Source organism: Embiotoca jacksoni, unplaced genomic scaffold (assembly GCF_022577435.1).
Source record: "Embiotoca jacksoni isolate LCO1_2020_lvr unplaced genomic scaffold, fEmbJac1.0.p SCAF_23, whole genome shotgun sequence".
NCBI classification, from domain to species: Eukaryota; Metazoa; Chordata; class Actinopteri; family Embiotocidae; genus Embiotoca; species Embiotoca jacksoni.
In genome coordinates, this window is record NW_027185374.1 from 3238774 (window position 1) to 3258422 (window position 19649).

The window sequence follows — 19649 nt, forward strand, 5'->3', positions numbered from 1 at the left end:
TTGCGAAACAATATTTGCACTTTCTGCTTCTAGTGTGCAAGCCAGAGAAATCCACAGACGATCTCTTTTTTTTAATTTTTTTTTTTTTTTATCTGAACTCTTTGTAGCAAGGAAACGCAAATACAGGAAGTTAATGGACGTTTGATGTAACCCTAGATAGAGGGAGGGTGTCTCTTTCCAGCCCGCATTCGTGCACATGCATGTGCAGCGCAGTAACACCTCAGCAAAGTATGTTTTACAGCCATGGTTCTCAATTAGTCTCGACTCGGGATTCATATTTTTCCTTCGTCATTAAATTGCGACCCACATTGGTTAAAATTTGCATCTTTCACTCAAATTTATTTCACAAAAGAAAGTGCAGTAATATACAAGGGCCTTCACGAGCTGTTAAAAACATGAAATAAAAAGAGCAACAAAAGTGCAACTCGGGCAAAAAAATCCAATGAATTAAAAAGGCAGACTCACCTTGAACTATAGGCACAAGTGTTTTTCAAACAAGTTTAAACTGTAGATGCTCATCAGGTTTCAACAATCTAAGTAAACTGTATGACACCGCAGAAGCTCCGTAGACATTAAAATAAGACGTTGACAGCTTATATTTTTTTCACATATGCATCCACCACCCTCTCAAAACTGTCCCACAACCCACTTGTTGACAACCAGTTTTCCAGTGTACACCCCTAAAGGACTGACTCTCACTTCTCTTTCTTTTTTTCTTTTTACATTTATTTATTGTTTAACCTTCCTTCCTCTGTTTCTTCCCTCCCCTTCAGCCAGTGGAGGTTCCCACCATGTTATCAGAGCTGAGGCAGCAGAGGATGCTGATGGTGCAGACCATCTCTCAGTATAACTTTGTCTACCAGGTCCTCATCCAGTTCCTCAAGAACTCTCGCCTCATTTGAGCTGGGTACCCCTGACCTTTGAACTTACAAGATGCGGCATTATGGCACCAGATGATGACGACGGTACTTACAAAGTGATCATCAGAGTAGACTGATAGCTGGTGGGAAGCAGATCCACAGATTCATGTTGAGTTTGTGTTTCTGTGAACTCTAGTGGATTTTCAAACACTCACCTCAAGGGAGGAAAAGATCTGCGTAGGTCTGTATAGAATTCGACAACCATTTCTCCTAATCACTGTATTGACATTTAGTTTGGTATTTCCCTTTAATCTTGGGCCTGGTCTTTCTGTGCGGAGCATGCATATCAGTGCATGTCCTCCGTACAGGTCAGGTAAGTACGCAGCTTGTCTTGCCTGCAGGTGTAAATGTGTTGGTTTGTCTACATGCCCTGTATGTTCTTCAGATTTCTTAAGAAACGTCTTGAGAAATTAAATCTCAGTTTCAGTTCAGAGAGATTGCCTCCCTGCTACATTTCCCTTTTTTTTTTTTTTATTGTTAGAAATGGCATTATGCTGCATGAACAGTAGGTGGCAGCAGTATTATTACTATACTCTATAACTCTGAAAGAGTTTGCCAAACAAAAGTATTCTTAAAATCACTGTTCTAAAATGTTCCTTTATTTTTAACAGAGTATTGATTAATACAGCAAGTATTTACTTCAACATTGTAACAAATGTTTTTATTTATTTCTATAAAGACTGTGGTCACCTTTGCCATCAGCAAGCATGTTGATCTTTTGAACTTGTCTTAATTTTCACTATTTTTAAAAAAAATTTCTCCCATGCCTCAGTTTAGACATTTCTATTAAGCTCCCTGTTTTACATGCAAACACAAAATACACTTCAGCAATGACTTTTTATTTGGCTCAGAGCTGCTTGGGATCAGATGTGTCTTCTCCATAGACTGTGTATAAAAGGGTCTCATCATGTTTCATTCCCCAAAACATTTCAAAAAGCTGAAAGGGGTTGTCCAAATTTCAGAGAAGTTTTGGTAATAAGGTAATTTCACTGTTTTAATGTGTGGCCAAAAGAAAACTGTGTCCATATCCAGTAAATACTGTATTGTTGTGCCTTATTGAAATATGTAATGAGGAGAAGCTGCCTGGCTGATATTCTTAAGCTCTTTATTTATGAAGAGTTTTCAGTGAATTTGATTACTTTTTTTTGTACCTCCAAAGATGAAATCTTTAAAAATCAGTATTTAATGTCTGGAACAACTTTTAACATTTCAGATCTTTTACCTAACTCTCAGGTAAGGATCTGGCAGGAGGAAATACAGATGCCTTGGTATTTTTGAAGGATAAAAGTGACACAACACTTTACCAGAAAAACAAAAGGCCGCCATTTTTAATAATCTATTCCAAACCCAACAGATGAACGTGTTGCCATGTTCCTGTGTAGAAAATTACATTGTGAAGAATTTCCTTCTACATATTACATCAGATAGAGTTTTCTGAATCCTAATGCAAAGCCAGCCGTGTCCAACATAACTGTAAATAATGGGCATGTGAAAAAAAGATTTCTACCAGTGTTGTACATAGTTTCTTTTCTCGACTTGGTACCCTTAAAATACCGCAACATAATAAACTATGCATGCATTTTTATATTTCAATGTATATATTCTCAGATAAGTATAAGCTTTATGCTCTCTCGACATATACGTGTTTTGTTGCACTTCTGTTTTCTTTGACAGTATTTTCTCGAGGCATTCCACTGTTTGTTTATATTTAATTTTTCCCCTCAAAGTTTTCTTTTTTGGCAAAATTCCCAAATACGTTTCAAAGTAATGTGTACATACGTTTTGTATATGCATTTTCAGTGCATCAAGTCTTTTGTTTTCTCGCCCCACACATGTATGAAGCTGTTGTACTTGCTTATTATGCAATAAAGCCTTATTTTCTTTAAGACTTTGGCCACATCGTTTTATTTGTGAGCTTTGGAACCCTTTACTTAGCTGGAAATATTGTGTTTGAGAGGGCGTCACTCAAAAGAGAAACGCTGTTTAATGCGGAGCGGTAACATAAGGTGTTCATACAAACGGCACTCTGCCCCTCCATTGTGACAGGACACAGTCTGCAGCTTTAACAGGCCCCTTGTGGTGAGGCAGCTGTCCTGATTGGCTGACAGGGATTGTGTTGCTGTTGACCCCCCACAAACAAATGTAAACAACTCGACTCTGATGGATTAGAGGGTTCCCCTGACTTGTCAATCACAAGCCAAAACAAAATTATTCATTCGTAAAATAATTTTGATTATTAGCATGATTTAAAAAGAAAAAAAAAGTTCACGCATCTGCAAATTAAATGCTCGCTTACTTACAAAAGTATCCTGCTCTCAAAAAACAGGTTCTTGCATATAAAACACTTTTGTAAAAAGATAAACCTCCAAAAAAAAAGAAGTTATTTGCATAAAACTGCGTTAAAAACTCAAATGCTTTCCATCTTGACTTTAGGACCAAAAAGAAAAGTAAGTGTGTACAGTTCTGTAAAGCTCCTAATCAAAGGAGTGTATGCAGTCCACAGGGATTAGTTGTCTTTTTTTCTCCGTTCTCTTCATTTTCGCACCATCTCTTTGTGCAACTCTGCGAGGTAGAAGTGATCCTTCCCGTGAGCCACCTCCATTATAGCGATTGCCTGTGTACACACAAACAAATATCATTTTAAAACACTTTACAGCAAGCTCTTATGTACATTATTTTGAGGTCTGGATACTGAACCTTAGTAATTTCAACTAAAATGTGTAGCGTTTCCTCTTCCTTGTTTAGACATTTTAATGTTTAAATTTCCAATTCTGCCAAAGTTCTTGTATTTATATTACATTTAAAAATTTAGCAGATTGCTTTGTGTCAAAATTAAGCATCCGTAGCTGATGAATTTGAGTTGCAGTCCGATATAAAACCTCCGCAGGTCATGTTACCTTCTTGAGAGCGCTGATGCCCGCTGAGTGCCTCTCCAGTCCCATGTACAGTCGGCCCAACTTCAGGTACATGGAGGACACATTCAAGGAGTAGGGTGGATACAGCTGGCTGCATTGCACATACATCATATATATTTGTTTTACTCAAATCATTGAAAAAGTAATTTCATAATGACATCTTAGCATAGCATTTTAATGCACTGGTATTACCAGAAAACCCAAGCTACTTATTTTGGATTGTATGGTCTTACTGCACTGAAATCCCGATGCACATAGAAGGTGAAACCCGTTTTTCAAACATTGTACAGCCGGTAAGATATCTTAGGTTCACTTCATACGTTTTCAAAATTATTAAATGTATACTTATGTGTGCTACTTAAAAAGACAGGATCGCAGTATTATATAACTTTAAAGACAACCCCAATGGTTTGTGACAGTCAACTCAGTCATCCATGAAATTGAGGAACTTAAAAAAGACTAATTTTACCAACTCAAATCAGCAGAGACTAATAAACCCTGATTTTGAGTCCCTAGTATGGGTCAAACTCCCAAAACACTGAATTGATCCTACAATGCCCATAATGCCTTGCAAAAGCTGCTGCTTCCGAGTTTTGAGTCATAAAACCTAAATGGCATGCTGGTGCTGTTTCATTCTGGTGTGATTTATCAAACAATCCAAATGTACTGATAGAATTTGAATAGTTTATTTAAGCAAAGATTTACTTAAATGATAAATTTACACCGTCTCGGAATAAAGTCAATAGAATTACATGAAAATTTTACTCATCTGGAATGCTGAAATCCATGATATCTGATTAGTGCGTCACACAGTTAGAAACTGTAGCAGAATGGGTTTTTTTTTTTTAATGTTTCTTAGTACCTGTAAGGTTTGAGGATCTTCTCGCCATATCTGATGGCTCCATCTGCATCTTGCATGTAGAGACAAACCCCCATGGCCTGGTACATCATGTGGAGCATGTACACATTGGAGTTGTCAAAGACTGCGCCCATTTTCTCCAGGCTGTGTTCACACATCTCCAGCAGCTCACCAGGGGGTAACACCGAGTCAAGGCTGCATCAACAGAAGCTGACGTTTGACAGAGCAGTCAGAAAGGCTTCTGATCATTTAACCAGATGCTTTGGATGTCTGGGAGGAATAAAGTTAGCTTTGCTATCTCAGAATCCTAACTTTTCTTCAGCCAATGTGAAAATGTGCACTTATCATATCGTATAAATACTGAGGAGTAATGAAGAGGAGGAAAGTCAAGTTTAACTGTTGCGCTCTGATGGGCTCATAAAGAAGCTTAATGACTACGGAATATATATAAATATCGTGAGGATTTTTCTAGTTTATAATTCGGCGGTTTTTGATCGTCTTGTTCTTTAAACAAGATTAGTTCAAAACCTGGTATATGGCTGAACTGCATATAAAACACAAAAGGGCTTATAATTTGAAATGAGAGTGAATATGAACTGTACAACACTAAAATAATAATCATTGACACCAAAGGATATTTTTTGTGTGTTTGAAGGCCCGAAACTCTCGGATAGTTTTCCTGGCGTAGCGCACCATGTTGTTGATGACGTCTTGCTCGATGGGGTCACTCCGTTTGCGTACTTTTAACTTTGCCTTGTCCTACAGGTGAAGACAGGACGGGGAGAAATTAGTGAAGTGCAGTTTCTGGATTAGATAGAATTGCATTTGTATATAACTTTTGGGATAAAGCGTGTTTCAGGAACACAAGTGCACCCTTTAAAAAAAAAAGAAAATGCATTCCATTTTATTTAGCCTTTATTCACTCACTTCACTCTTTATTGGTTCTTACTTTGGACTTCTGTTTACATTCCTGGCAGTCACAGGTGAAGTAATAGGACTCTCTCAGCCTGTTATTGCGGTCATCTGTTGGATAGAGGAGGTCGATGTAGCTGATGAGCACCTACAAGGAGAAACAACACGCATACAAATTGAAAATAAAGCCCGTTCAGCGTCCTTGACATTTTTCCTGTTGTTTGCCACCAGATAGCTTCTAAAATGAAGGCTGAAGGTCCGTCTGAAAATAACCCAGCTTAAATCAGATGTTGCATCCTCGCTTCAAACAACACACACACACACACACACACACACACACACACACACACACACACACACACACTTTCTTTTCAAAATCTACGGATATTCAAAGGAATGATTCAACATTTTGGGAAATGTAGTTGTATGCTCTCTTGCTAGAGATATTTATCCTGATTAAACAAACCAGATGTAACGTGTTCATTACTTTTAGAGGTGTTGGTTGGTGGATTTCGTTACTTTTGGCACGCTAGCGGTTTCCTCTTGTTTCCAGTCTTTATGCTAAGCTCATTGTCTTCTGCTTGTAACTATTATTTAAAGGAAAATGTTCAGAGAGCTCCGGCCTTAAAACTCATTTTGTGTAATGATAATGGATCTTCTTTCACTGGTATAATTTCAGGCTGATCACATCAACAAATGAATCGCACGGACCTAATAGCACCAGCATGTTTCACGCTCTCTGCCCTAATGTATGAAGTATGACTGCTTCCTGCACACTCACTTAAAATAAATACAAAAAGAACAAGACCCAACACCCTTTAAAGACAGCTGTCTCTTTTCCTCACTTCATCTCCAGGTTTCATGTCCCGTACCGCCCGAATCTCTGCCGATGTCCCGGTAAATGTGACTATGACGCTGGGAAGACAGCTGTGGTTTATTAGTGCAACACTGTGGGGAGAGACATCAAGAGAAAGAAACGAGTTTAGAATAAAAAATAACACTCTCTACTTTCCCTTTCTTACAATGGGTAAGGTGGGAGTATTGAGATTTATTATTCCTCACAGCAATGACATAATGACTTCGCAGCCACGCTTGCATAAAGGTCTTGAGTGTCCCTGAAATATGTTTGTGACCTTGTTAATACCCATGTGGCAGCCTGAAAATACCTCAACAAAGAGCTGAGAGAGCAAATTCACCTTCACCTGGCCAATTTCACAACTAAACAGCCTCAGCCACAGCAGGGAGCCGATTTTACCACCAAATGACCAACTGGACAAGAAACGTTGTCTCGTTGGAAGTGACTCTGGCCTTTTTTGTTACATTTTGCTCTGAGGACTGAAACAAGAACTCATACTGCTAATTGTAGCAGAGTAAAGTGGTTTGTTGGAGCAGTTTGCCGTGTAATTAGGGTTCATTGTTTGTTGTCTTCTGTGATGTGTGTTTGTCACATTGTCCTTCTCTTTAAGATTGATGACTGGAATCCCGGTGAAATCACCATTGTCCTCAAATAAAATGAACTAACAGATATCCAAAGACGCTAAGAGAAAAAAAAAAAAAAACACCGAGACGAAGAGTAAGGAGTGCATCGAGTAATGTACTGTACGTGTACATGTGTTGATGAAACAGTACTGCGCTCATCAAATGTGCTCTTTTATACGTGCATGTGAGTTTTCCTTCTTACTCTGGATAGATGGCTGTACCCATGTGGGAAAGTTCATCATCCTCTATTGTGAAACCATTACAGGCAACCTGTTGAATAAAGCACACGGGAGGGTCAGAAGAGTTACCGACTTGAGACGGTGAAAAGCAGTGCGTGTGCGTGTGTGTGTGTGTGTGTGTGTGTGTGTGCGTGTGCGTGTGCGTGTGTGTGTGCGTGTGTGTGTGTGTGTGTGTGTGTGTGTGTGTGTGTGCGTGTGCGTGTGTGTGTGTGTGTGCGTGTGTGTGTGTGTGTGTGTGTTTAGTACCTGGGAGAAGAGTGTGAGCAGGTCTTTGTGCTCAGGCACCTCCAAATGCTTGGAGCAAAAGCGATGCAGTCCAGCAATGTCTGCCTCAGTCATCTCTCTTCTCTCGTTATCTTCATCCTCCAGGTCTGTATCGATAAGAGTGATGGACATTTGGATTTAAAATGTTCAAACGTGTCTTTGTCCTCAAACTCGTATTAACCGGGATATCACGAACGCTCGTTTTCAGCAGTGTGCTGTTGCTGTGGACACTTTAAATGATAGTTGTCTTTAATATAAAACCAGGTGTCGCCAGGCTCAAGGTTAAGAGTTGAGATAGTGGCCGAACATACGAACCTAATGTGGCTGTCTTGTCTTTAGCCAAATGAAATTGTAGTTTGGGTGCAGTCATTGGTAGGGTCAGCTATGTAAATATATATCAGAAAGCCTTTCCAGATAGTCTAGACTCTAGAGAGAAAGATGTGGCAGGCAGTTGACTTCCTAATGTCTTACTGTTGTTTGAAGCTACCTCAAGCATAAACCAGTAATATTTCAAAGTACTATTTCCCTCCCCTTCTCTTTATACCGCAGGTGTCTGAATGTTCCAACTACGTGGAGCTGCTGTTATAGAATTAACCTGATTTATGTCTCGCTTTTAAGATCCACTGCCAATCTGAGCAACATCCAATCCAACTGGCAGACAGCAGATCAAGTTCAGCTACTCTGATATTGATTGCTGCTTTAGAAAAGCTGTCCTCCGTTTATACAGTTAATCTCTTCGAGCTGTAAATCGATAGGATTAAACAGCCCATCTTCCTTCATCATTCCAACTATGCCAAGACACGAACACGTGCCAGCATTTCATTCACTGTTCTGCCAGACTGTTTGTGTGTTTTATCACTGACCTGTCACACCACAGTCAATTTATTCTGGCACCTCAGACACTTAGCATTTTAAAACATTTCATAAAATGTTTTTACGATTTATTTTTTTTCCAACTTGATCGGCCAGTAGTTGGGTTGGAGATTTAGGCGTGTTATACTTGCAGTAGCAAATGTAGGCTCGAGCTGCGAATTCTGATAAACGCACAGCTTAATGACCAGATTTAAAAAAATAATAATTGTCAAAACGTTTAGACTGCAGTGCCAACTTCTGCAGATGCCACAAAAGGTTTTATACAACTTTGTTTTCTCACACGTGGAGTATTGCTCCCAAAGACCTGTAAAAAACAACAACAACAAGTAACATGTAAATTTGGTGGAGTTCTCCTTTATTATTCGCAAAATTGCCGAGACTTTTTTTATGCCACATACAATTTATGTTGTATATATGTGTACATGCTATATTTTTACATTTGTCAGGAAATTTAAATGAATGTATGTTTTTATAATTTTGACCTTTGAGTTTTCTTAATAAGATGAAGTTGAGCTAATAGCCTTTGACTTGACAGACACCCATGGAGGCAGCACTGTGTGGCAAAGTGTCCAAAGTGCTCCTGCTCACCATTCAAGTAGTTACGCATGTTAGGTTGTGTGAACACCATCTGACCCACATCTATAGGATATATATAGATGTGGCTGTGGGTGCTTCGGTCTGATCTCTACGCGACGTCTCCGGGGTATGTGGCGACATGTACGACCGAAGCACAGAGTCACAGTGCGTAAAATAAAAAAAAAGAATCGCTTTTATAGCGGTGTGATGAAGGAGAAATCACTCACGTGACTGCAGCTCTCCTATGAGCAAGACCTTTTCAGAAACACATCTTTCTTTCTGTGCTTTCTGCAGAAAACAGGCATGATTATTAGAAATGACCTTGACGATCCACAGCACGTGCCAGACAACACTCCAGAAAGACAGTGTTATATCAACTGTCCAACCTTCTTGGCGAGGATCCGGGCCACCAGGCGGGACATATCTGACGGGCACCAGTGTTCTCCAAATGCAATCATTGCTGAACACTCCAGCTTGTGCATGGGCCAGTCCCCCTTCTACACACAAACATACATGAATATTAGAAGAGCATACGAAAGAGGGATCCCTTAGTTTAAAGCCAACTGAAATGTGAGCATCTTCAGCAGAGCCAGATATTGACAGTTTATGTCCCACACCACATCAGAAGGCTGAACAGTTGGCGACTCAGCGACACTACCAGCTGTAGCGTGACGCAGCACGGTGGAGTATCCACACTGTGTTCATCTAATGTCAGCCATTTACTCCGATAGGCAAACTGGCTTTAATTACTAGCTTAGTCCCAGCGTTCCCACCTTACAAACAACACTGTATACGCACTTTACTATAATGCAACATTACATTCAGACATGTTATACTCTTATGAAACCGCACAGTCAGCAAATTGTAGTCTCAAGTTCAGCTGAGCTGCATGTTTTCAGACTGGAAGGAAACTGTAGCACACAGAACTCTCAAAGTGACATGAAATCCCACTCGACAAGAACCTGCAGCTATCAGGCAAACAAATTGAGCCACGCACCATCCATAATCTACTCTTCTATGCATTATTTTCCATTTGACTCAATCTGGGTTTACTTATAATGACACCCAATTAAAATCCCTCTAAAGTGGCACCATGGAATCAAACTGTATTGTATCAGCTGGTCGTTTACTAGGTCTTAGCTACACCATGCGCTGCATGCTGAGTGACAGGAAGCAGGCAATTGGTTTTTAGAGTTATACTCTGATGAACTGACGTGATATTTGACAATCAATGAATGAAAGTTTTGACCAAATGTCATGTCAATGTTGAGATACTTAACTCATATAACAGCATGCAGGAAGCAGCTACTAAAAGGGAAATATAATGTAATACAGTAGTTTTGAACTTAAGAGTTTCAGTTTATGTAGGATTAATCTTCTTATCTTGTGTCATTACCCTTTAAAAGTTCAGAGGGATCATGACTTTACAGGAGTCACTGGGTCCCTGTGTTTCCTACCTGGCACTTCGCATTGCAGTAGAAGGCTTTCTTGCACTTCCCACATCTTGCCAGGCCTTCTTTCCTAAACATGACAAGGAGAAAAAAGGTTTTATTAGACTCTGAATGGCATGCAGAGCATCATACAAAAAGTTACTGAAAGACCCCCATATATTATCGTACAATTTATTTTCATAGACAAACGTTGCACATTACAACGATTTCAAATTACCTGCCACATATCACCCTGAACAGCCTTCAGTTTTGTGAATGTATCTGCATGTGAGCATCTCGTTGTGTATCAGCATCTACAGCAGTCGTGTCGAGTGTGCGTATGGACATTTAAAACGTCCTGCTCCATAACGCCGAGACGAGAAACAGCAGTTGCTCGTGGCCTGCCGTAACTGATAGCAATGAAGAGCTTTAAAACATTCTGCGGTATTAATAGAGCCGACCTTATGACGCGGCAGCTGTCTTTCTAACACACTGAATCAGTAAAGCTGTCCAAAAGTCGACCAATGTCAATTCTGAGACACTTTCAGTCTCTACTTACACCAAGTCCAAATAAGTGTTGTACTGTGTTGTAAAGCGTAGTTGTAACCCTGACTTTTACCTCCACGATGAATTTAAAATGTTGAAGCATGGACTGTGTAAAGCTGGACATTTCACCAAAGACTGTGGACAACGTTATTTTAGGATGCAACTTTAATCTGTTTCGGTGTTATGTTAAAGCAAGCTTTGATATGAGTTTATAATGGCTTCCGCTAAATTACATGAGAAAAATTCAGTGACAGGTGGGACCTGAAATATGCCAGCGCTACGTGACTCCTTGAATGAATCAAAACAACAAAAAAAGGCTTGTTAGATTGCAAACTTTATGATGAAACTATTAGCGCGTGTGAAGTGACCTGAGAAGAACAAATGCAGCTATATTCAAAGTTAAGTTTTCTGTAGAATCACGACAGAGACCAGTAAACTAAGGATTGCAATTAAATGCCTTCTTATTAAAGAATTCAAATAGAATATGTAATCACGGTGCCATTCACTGTGTCGGAGAGGGTGTGCAGACATGTGAAAGAAGGTGTAGGAACCATCATTCAGAAAGATGAGCCACAGGTAAAACCAGAATAGCTTTTATGGAGTGACATGTTTTATGACAAAGAGCCTTATGTGGCTAAATTATGCAAAAATGATGACGTAGTTTGGTAAACAAAGTCCGATTTAAAGTGAAAAGGGAAGTAGAGGAAGACATGAGTACAGTTGTCGCAGCATGAGGGGCTAAAATATATATATATATATAGCCGCAGTTTTACCTGGTGAAGCAGAACTCGCAGTAGCAGCCTCTCTCTTTTACTGACAGCACGTAGGAGTACGCCTGGCTGGAAAACAGCAGCTCTCCAACTTTGAAGGGTCTGGTAACGCGGAGACCGCGTCCCTTTCCCGGACTGTCAAACCGCTCAAGTCCCTCTATGCTGCCCGTCATGGTGCCTCCTCCTCCGGGCTGTTTTCTTTCAGAGTGGCCCTGGGAGAGAAGTGGGATGTGCCCCCCCCCCCCCCCCCCCCCCCCCCCCACACACACACACACACACCACCACCACCAGCACCACCAGCTCCAAATACCGGGGCGTCACCTCCCAATAATAGTTCACAGTGGCACAGTGACAGTATCATACAACGAAAAATAACAAAACAAGCAGAAAGCACACAATAACACCTAAAAATCGATTTAAATAACCATATAGATTGATATATCAAGGGATTTAAATGTAAGGTTGTTGTGAAATTTAAAAGGGAAAATTCACTCATTTAACATTTCAACCCAGTCATATTATCCCAAATTAAATATTACAGAAAAAAAAAAAAAAATTTAATAGGTGACGAGAAACTTTCTTTCTCCTTTTTTGGTTTCTCCGAGTACCCTTACCGTAATGTATTACGTAATGTATTAAAACACACATGGTTGACGGTTTACTGAGGGCGAGTTAATAAGACTTAATAAGCCAACATTCACGGAGAGCCAATCCCTGAAAGGGTAAACCCTGGTTCACAGAGGGCGAGACCTCCTAAGGGTAAGCCACTCCTGTTTGTAGTAGTCATACTAATACAATATAAAACTCAAATCTATAACCCACCCTTAATAACCCACACGGTATTCCCGCATATCACTGGTTGCAGCTTTCATTATATATTGCTATATCTGCTGTGATATAGTTACAGATCTGAAAAATCTTTTGAGAAATCGCTCATAGAGAAAACGAGACTTAAATGTATATCTGTGGTCATGCAATGTATTACGATACCGCATAAAAAGTGTTGTTTCTATGTTCCTAATGAGGATTTTTTTTTTTTTTTTTTTTTTTTTTTATAGATTAGATTAGATTAGATTTTATTAATCCCATAGTGGGGAAATTCGGTCGTCACAGCAGCAAAGAAAACCAAAACGTGCACACAATATGAAAAATATTTACAATACTTATAAGATATAAGAAATAAGATAGATAAAAAAAAAATGATTTCAGAATAAATATGCACAAAGCAGACTATCACATTAATTTTCAGCATTATTTTGCTAAAACGCCATAAAACCGTTTCCCATTCATTCTCTATGGTAGTGCTAAACCACTAACGGATGTAATATACTTTTGGCCACCAGTGTGCTCTGCGTTGTCGTTTTTTTGGGAGCTGTGACATCACACGCCACCATACTTGGTTCATTGTCTGCCCGGGAACAGGATTAAAACACCGGCCGGCAAGATCTCCACATTTATGACCCGGTAAATCGTGTTTGTTGAATTATCAAATTAAAAAGGAAAAAAAAATAAAAAAATTCATCCATTTACTTGACACTGTTTTTCTTTTACGTAAACACTATAAATGTCTCCTTGGTTATTGATTCTATTGTGTGAAAAAAGTCGTTAAAGTACGTAATGTTAATTGATTTACAGTTGCCGGTGTAACCCACATGAAATACAGGGCTACTAAAAAACCCCATATGTCATTCAGAGGTGTAGTTGTATCATTTAAAAGGTAAAAGGTGACGTGAACAGGTGAGCACTTCCTGTTTCCTGTTAGACTCACCTGTCGACAAACCGCGAACGCACAATTCTCGGTCTGAAACGCCGCATCGGACCACAATCTCAACTTTTAGATCGATACGCACACGAGGACAAGGACTACACTTTACTTTTGGATGACCTACTCCTTAAAATACAGGAGCACTGGCTGAGGATTTCAACCTGCAGGACAGTATTGTTTTTGCAGTGTGAGTGGGAGGTGTCTGGAGGTGTCCGGCGGAGAAATCCACACCCTCCAGACACGGACCAAAACATAAAGCACATGGCAGACGACACCAAACACGGGGAACGACAGAACACATGAGGAAAGGAGATGGAGGAGAACAAAGAGGAAAACCACGGGGGGTCACGCAGGGATCCTGACATACATGACATGAGACAAATGTTTTTAATTCATTGTAAAAAAAGGGTGACTAATTATTGTATTTAACACTCACTTTTGTCTTTGCAACAGTGGTGGATGAGGATGGAGAGGATAGCACGATGATGAGCATCTCCCCCTCTAAAGCTACAAGTGGAGAGCTGCAAGTACAGTACAGTCTACTTACCGAAGGTCAGACTGGTGATGGCAAAGTCTGTTTTGTATATGTGGTACACCGGTGGATCCTCCATCCATTTCTTTTTTTTAAATTTTTTTTTTTGAAGAGGTTTCCTGCAGAAGGACTGTAAAATCCCAAGATGCCCTTTGAGGAATTCGCTCAGACAGTATTATTCCAGAGGGAGATGGATAGCACGAAGAAACGGGTGGATGACAAAAAGAGGAAAAGGCCAGACTCCCCAAAAGCAGAGCGTTTTGCGTAGACTTTGCCACATGGTCTTAAAACAGGGACCAAATAGCCCACATATTCACACTGAACATCACTCAGCATGAAGTTGACCTGAATGGAGACTTGGTTTGAGGTTATGTAACATTTTTCTTTTAGGATAATGAAGATAATTTAAAACACTTTGCCAGTAACTTTGCAAATGTGTACACATTTTGTAGTTATTCCCTTGTCAGTCAAGCATTTTACTCTGCTGAATATTGTATTGCAGAAACTAATTTTACAGTGATGACTGGCCGACCAATCAGACGGCAGGCTAGAATAGACCGATGGGAAAGCAGGATAGACACATCTGAACTGTAGTTGTAATAATCATAATCAAAATAAATGTTATTCTGAGGCATCGTTCAGGGTACTCTGTTGTCTTACAGAGAAAACAAACAAACATGGAAAAATACAGTAATAAAAGCAAGCAAGTACAAATATCCATTTTTTTTTTTTTAACAAGAACTGCAGCTAACAGTAGGACAAAATACAAATTATATGAAGAAAGAATTAAATCTGATGCAATGCAGTAATGGCCGCAATAAAGACACAATGACACCTCAGTGTGTATTTTTAAACACTGTTTATGTTAACAGTTTTTCTGCTGCTAATGTGTTTAGTAATAACTTAAACAATGAAACACATGAACATACTTTCATTAGAACTGCTGTACTTCAGTAATGCGTCTAGCAGAGCTGTCTTTTTGTCATGTCTTGTATGTTAAAGGCCGTCTGTGAGTCTCCAAGTGACTGTTCTCACCCACTTCTATTTTTTTTATTGCACATTTCTATAGATAGTGCAGTTAGTTCTGTGTCCTTTGTGCCGCCACACTTTCACTGAGTGTCTGCGGTGTTCAGTCAGGGGTCTGAATGAGGATTGTGGTGTCTGGTATAACAAACGGCCTGATGTTCATTTCCAGCCTGTCTTCAGCGACATATTGAGTTTGCTGCTTATCACATGCGAGCAGACAGTGAACTGTCACGAAGGTGTTGTGACACTATCCACACATTGTGGTTCGAGACAGTACAGGGTATTTTCTGACTCTTTCCAATTTCATGCCAACTATTGAATCACGGATTGTGCTTCTACCTTAAATGACGGGCCGTTGTTGTTATAAATGATCGCAGTGCATTCTGGAGGCTTTTGCAAAGATGTTTTTTTTAATATATTTTTGGGGTATTTTATGCCCTTATTAGAGAGTGGACAGGTGAGAGACAACTTATTGTTGTCTCACCTGTCCACTCTTTAATGATTTGTTATCAGTAGACAGAGGACAGGGAATGACCATGAACTACAAACTAAATTCATGGTCAGCATTGTAAACCCTAAAGACATAGTAGAGCCAAGAAGCTTCCCCAATGATTCCCCAGTTGTTTTTTTTTACTCTGATATCAAACATCTGATTGAGCAAGAAAAGTCTGCAGTTCATCTCCATAGTTTTGTGGTACTTTTACTGCAACTCAACGAGGCCACCTGGTGGTAAAAGCCGAGAATATCATGAGGCTTGACTGCTCTCGCCATGAGCACAGGTTAATTATTTATGTTGTGGCAGCTCTTTTTGGGTGTCAGTTCAAATAATTCATGGTTGAATATTGATCTGTAACAACACTGGACTTGATTACATCGTGCACAATTTGTGTCACTTTGTTCTTCATGGAAATCAGACATGGTCAGATTAATAGAAGGAGCCTTCAAGAGCCTAGTTGGTGTCTACTTTTGTCACATTGTGCCATCATGTGGGTGTTGATTGTAAGTGCACCCTATAATGCCCGAGAAGCCCATCCATGAAGGGCCAGAAGTCACCTTAGATGCCGACAGATTATCTGACACACCCAGTGATTTCTAATGGGACAATTCCAGATTTTTTTTTTTTTTTTTTTTACCCAGATGTAGACGGGGAGAGCCGAGGTCAGGGACTTGATCTTGAGTAAATTGAAATATTTCATAATCAATCATGCCAAACACATTACAGTACATGTGTGCGTGCCTGCTCTCTGTCTCTGTCACATGCTTGCACACACACACAAGCACATACAAGCCCCGAACCACTGTGAAGATTTGTCCCTCATCTGTATCTGAAGGCTTTATCCAACCTTGCCCCAGTTTCCCCCGATTTATTATAATTCCATTTTTCCAGTCTTTCAATCTAAAGATTTGTTCCTCCTCGTTTTTTAATAACGTGCAAGCAAGGGAGGCATGTCCGTGGGAGATTATGTCGTCGTCTCTGGCGTCTCGTCTTGATTACATCAGAGGAACCTGATTTGATTTGGAAGAAACCCCCTTGTTCCAGCACACGATCTCTTTAGACCTCCCCGTTGTGCTGATTTCTTGCTTTGTCAGAGGGGATGATCTTGATGAATATGATCTGAAAGAGAGGGAGGTAGAGAGGGATTAGGTGAAAGGATTATAATTTCCAATGATGAGAAATAATAAGAAACAATAAATCCTAAGTAGATTTAGTTCTCAAGAAAACCCTGTTAGGTTAAATCAAGAGCGTAAGAGACAGGACAGAGGTATTAAATAGATACAGTAAGCCTGACCTGTGTGGTCTGCGATTAGGTTCAGTTCTTCTTTTTGTCTTGCAAACTGGAATTTGCACCATAACATGTTTTATTAATGTCAGATATCTTGAAATGTTTCAATGCAAAAATTCCGTCACTTTCATTTTTGTTCTTGCAGAATTTGTCTGATCCTATTAAAGGAGTAGTGTTTATGTTTTCGTTGCATTTAATGTTGAGGTTGCAGATTGCAGGCAACTAAATACGTCTCGCCTCACTCTACACTTTGAAGCATGTAGGAGAATCTACGATGGCAGCAAAACGTGCAAACTTTTATACACCAAACTTATAGTTGATCAATCAAGAACATGGCTTATCAAAACCACGGGGGATATTCTCCAGGCTAAATCAAGAGATACAGTAGGAACTTTAAAGATTTGAATATGACTTGTGCCTATACTTTTAACTTGGACTTCTAAATTTTCTTTATATAAAAGGTGTAAATGAGAAACTTTATACGGTCATTAATCCCGAAATGCATAATTTATGGAATATTCTTCCTGTCGACACTGTACAACAATTTGTAAAACAATTTCCAGAGCAATTGCGAATTAAATTTCATGAGTGAAAACTTAATACCACTGTGATTGCCTGCTTCCTCTCCAGAACAAGGTGGCGTTGTCTGTTGTTCCAGTTTGATCTACTCAAATGTGTATTGAAAATAAATGGACACTTTTTCAGTCCTTTCATAGAAAGCTCAAAAATATAAGGACAAGTTCTTCATTCAGGCACCACACAGTACAGACTTCTGCCTTTACAATGTTACGTGTGTTTCTAAGCTTTGTAGAGGTGGACTGGTTTACTCTTTGTGTTAATGAAAAATTGAATGGTTTATAGTCCAAGTATTAATCTCTGTGTATTTTTTGTCAGGAATCCATTCAAACTGAGGGAAGATACACATCGTTCAGTCTGGGGTTACACGAACCAAGCTAAAGACATCCCACAAATCCAGCATTTTACTCTGTCATAAGTTATTTCCACATTGTCAGAGCTCCCTTTCCCTTCCCCTCAAACTCTGTAAGCGCTGTGGCTGTTTTTACACCCTTACAAGACCCTGTATGAATAACGTATGGCCACATATATGCAGTACATTGTCACACTGGCGACCTCGTAAAACAGCAGCTGCTAATGCTTCTTTGCCACGAGGTCGCGGACGAGGGTTGCGTGTGAAATCCAAGCGTTGTTAAAGACCTTTTGGACTTGGACTGGCGGTGGACTGATGCCTCCTCACCTCACACCCCTGACCTTGTCATCGCAAGCTGTTCCCGGGCCGCTGTCCTAACTAGGGGTCAACAGCAGGGCACGGCTTGAGAGATGGACAGTTCTGTGTGTTCGCGTCTATTGAAGAAGTGGGGACAGAGGCATTGATCATCCTGCGCTGTTTTTTTAAGAGCGGCTACGTGCCAAGACCCTTTTGGAATTGTCCCTAAATTCCGAGGCGATAAACAATAATTCCACATTCTTTCTGATGAACTCACTGACTTGACCGAGACGGTGTCTACCATCCCGCCTCGTCTCTTGTGAGCCATTTAGGGAGCCGAGCCTTAAGCCTTAACCCACCCTGTCTCCACTCCTGGCTGAGGGGGTAATGCGATGCCCGCCCGCCCGCTCGGCCGTCTTAGCCCTCTGGGCTTTGCAGGCACAGAGCCTCATCTCCCACTGTTTATCCATGTGTCTTTGCTTTGGCTCAGGCCCGACACTGCAGGCCACCGTGGGCTGAGTGGGGTCCACTGCCCCGTGTCACCCACCTAAGCTCTGCTTTCACTGTAGGGCTTAGCGCCTCACCCCTCGGCTGCTTTATGAGCAGACAGCTGGGCTAATCTGTCTCCCTCTTCCCTCCTCTGTCTTCGTCTTTCTTTCTTCTTGTGTCTTTCCTTGTTGCTTCTTTTAGATCGTTTGGTCTTTAGTTAGTCGTCTAGTTTGCTGTCACACCTTCAAATACTGCCACTGATTCTGTTTCAGCACACACAGACATACAGTATGCACTTGAAAATGGTGATGCACGAGGACAAATTTATCGTGGACACCAACAAACAAAGTTTTGTATCCGAGGTATGTTGTTTGTACTGTATTTCACGCGCTATGCACCAGTCAGGCTGACACACCTGTGGCTGGTAGACCCGAGTCTGTGAGGATTAATCTATTAATCTATTAATCGATCAAAAGGAAATGAATCAAAAAACTGTTTAGCTTATTGCACAGTGGTTTCAGCCACTTGATTTGTCATAAATGTTTTACAAACTCTAGTGTTCAGACATTTACAAACATTATATATGTCATAACTGATGGTGCAAGTCTCATTTTGTTAAATGTCCGTTGCTTCGACTTCTCTCTACTTGTGTTTCTGTACATGATGACTTTCAGTCACCCACAATGGATGCTGACATCATGCAATAGGTTAACTATATTCTGACACCTTTCGATCAAAGTCAGCATTCAGGTTTTCAGCAATTTGGGCTGCAGTTCTGTGGGATTGGACCACAGCAGCCAGCCTCGGCTTCCCACACACATCATCGAGCCCTGGATGTCCATGACCCTATCGCTGGTTCTCCAGTTGTCCTTCCTTGGACCACTCTGGGTAGACACTAACCACCACAACTCTTCCGGGAGAACCTCACCAGACCTACCGTTTTGGAGATGCTCTGACCCAGTAGTCTAACATCTCAGTTTTGGTCCTTGTCAAAGTTGCTCAGGTCCTTATACTTACCTCTTTAAAAAAAAAAAAAAAAAAAGAA

The 19649-nt window shown here is 40.3% G+C and overlaps 2 protein-coding genes across 2 annotated transcripts in view; one reads left to right on the top strand and one right to left on the bottom strand.

Moving 5' to 3' along the window:
* LOC138203426 (tyrosine-protein phosphatase non-receptor type 14-like) overlaps nucleotides 1-2806 on the top strand; it is a 38026-nt gene extending 35220 nt beyond the window's left edge. The window contains exon 20 of the mRNA XM_069158265.1: nucleotides 774-2806. Within this exon, the coding sequence (XP_069014366.1) occupies nucleotides 774-902 (129 nt within the window). The 3' untranslated portion in view covers nucleotides 903-2806. The remainder of the gene's footprint in view (nucleotides 1-773) is intronic.
* On the bottom strand, nucleotides 1504-12018 carry LOC138203427 (N-lysine methyltransferase SMYD2-like). The gene is made up of 12 exons (XM_069158266.1): nucleotides 11787-12018; nucleotides 10495-10558; nucleotides 9424-9534; nucleotides 9265-9325; nucleotides 7571-7695; nucleotides 7288-7355; nucleotides 6452-6554; nucleotides 5644-5754; nucleotides 5333-5453; nucleotides 4698-4872; nucleotides 3818-3926; nucleotides 1504-3534 (listed from the first exon to the last, which is right to left on the bottom strand). Exons 1-12 carry the CDS (start codon nucleotides 11954-11956, stop codon nucleotides 3454-3456), a joined length of 1299 nt encoding a protein of 432 aa, XP_069014367.1. The 5' UTR covers nucleotides 11957-12018; the 3' UTR covers nucleotides 1504-3453.
* Between the last annotated feature and the right edge of the window lie 7631 nt (nucleotides 12019-19649).